Source organism: Apteryx rowi, unplaced genomic scaffold, assembly GCF_003343035.1.
Source record: "Apteryx rowi isolate R43461 unplaced genomic scaffold, aptRow1 scaffold_1545, whole genome shotgun sequence".
Taxonomy (NCBI): Eukaryota; Metazoa; Chordata; class Aves; order Apterygiformes; family Apterygidae; genus Apteryx; species Apteryx rowi.
This window is the reverse complement of record NW_020447803.1, coordinates 11,517-12,780: the sequence shown is the minus strand read 5'-3', so window position 1 is coordinate 12,780 and position 1,264 is coordinate 11,517. Positions and strand designations below refer to the sequence as shown.

Genomic DNA, 1,264 nt, shown 5'->3' with positions numbered 1-1,264 from the left:
GGCAGTGCCCGCTGGCAGGGCAGTGCCAAGAAATGCCCCATGGCAGTGCCACCCCGTCCCTGCAGGTGCCATGCCATGTCCTCCCCCGCAGTGGCACCCATGTCACCCACCTGCGAAGGGCAGGGCGCAGAGGCAGCGGTAGGTGCCCACCCCGTCCACACAGGTGCCCCCGTTCAGGCAGGGGCTCGGCRCGCACTCGTTGACGTCCGTCTGGCAGTGGGTGCCTGGGGGGCGAGCGCCACGTCACGCGGGGACACAAGGGACGTGGGCACAGCGGGGACATGGGCACGGCTGGGACACGGGCACGGCAGGAGACAGGGACCAGCTTCAGGGGTCCCCAGGGTGGTCCCAGTRTCCCCAAGGTGGTCAGGTCATCCCCAGGGTGGTCCCARTGTCCCCAGGGTGATCAGGGCACCTCCATGGTGGTCCTGGTGTCTCCACGTTCACCCCAGTGTCCCCAGGGTGACCAGGTTGTCCCCAGGGGGGTCAGGGCATCCCCACGGTGGTCCCGGTGTCCCCAGCATGGTCAGGGCATCCCTGTGGTGGTCCCGGTGTCCCCAGGGTGGCCAGGGCATCTCCAGGGTGGCCAGGGCATCCCTAGGGTGGTCCCAGTGTCCCCAGGGTGGTCAGGGCGTCCCCACGGTGGTCCCGGTGTCCCCAGGGTAGCCGGGGCATCTCCAGGGTGGCCAGGGCATCCACGTGGTGGTCCCAGTGTCCCCAGGGTGGCCAGGGCATCCCTAGGGTGGTCCCAGTGTCCCCAGGGCGGCCAGGGCGTCCCCAGGGCGGTCCTGGTGTCCCCAGAGTGGTCAGGACATCTCCACGGTGGTCCTGATGTCTCCATGTTCATCCCAGTGTCCCCAGGGTGACCAGGTTGTCCCCAGGGTGGTCAGGGCATCCCCGTGGTGGTCGGGGCATCCCCAGGGTGATCCCAGTGTCCCCAGGGTGGCCGGGGCATCCGCAGGGTGGTCAGGGCATCCCCGTGGTGGTCCCAGTGTCCCCAGGGTGGCCGGGGCATCCCCAGGGTGGCCCCGGTGTCCCCAGGGTGGTCAGGGCATCCCCAGGGTGGTCCCGGTGTCCCCAGGGTGGCCGGGGTGTCCCCGCGGGGGCCGTACCCTGGTATCCCTCCTTGCAGGCGCAGCGGTAGCCGCCGGCGTGGGGGCTGCAGGTGCCGCCGTGCTGGCAGGGCTGCGACTGGCACCCGTGGGTGCTGCGGGCGCAGGTGGGGCCGGCCCAGCCCGGCTCGCAGTCGCAGGCGAACCTGCGG

General features: G+C 71.2%; 1 protein-coding gene across 1 annotated transcript in view; it reads right to left on the bottom strand.

The window, feature by feature from the left end:
- The window catches only part of LOC112962795 (neurogenic locus notch homolog protein 3-like), a gene marked incomplete at both ends in the record, with an annotated part of 31,270 nt that overhangs the window by 18,917 nt on the left and 11,089 nt on the right, over nucleotides 1–1,264 (bottom strand). Inside the window, 2 exons of the mRNA XM_026059268.1 lie at nucleotides 111–224; nucleotides 1,113–1,258. Coding sequence (XP_025915053.1) covers nucleotides 111–224; nucleotides 1,113–1,258 — 260 coding nt within the window. The remainder of the gene's footprint in view (nucleotides 1–110; nucleotides 225–1,112; nucleotides 1,259–1,264) is intronic.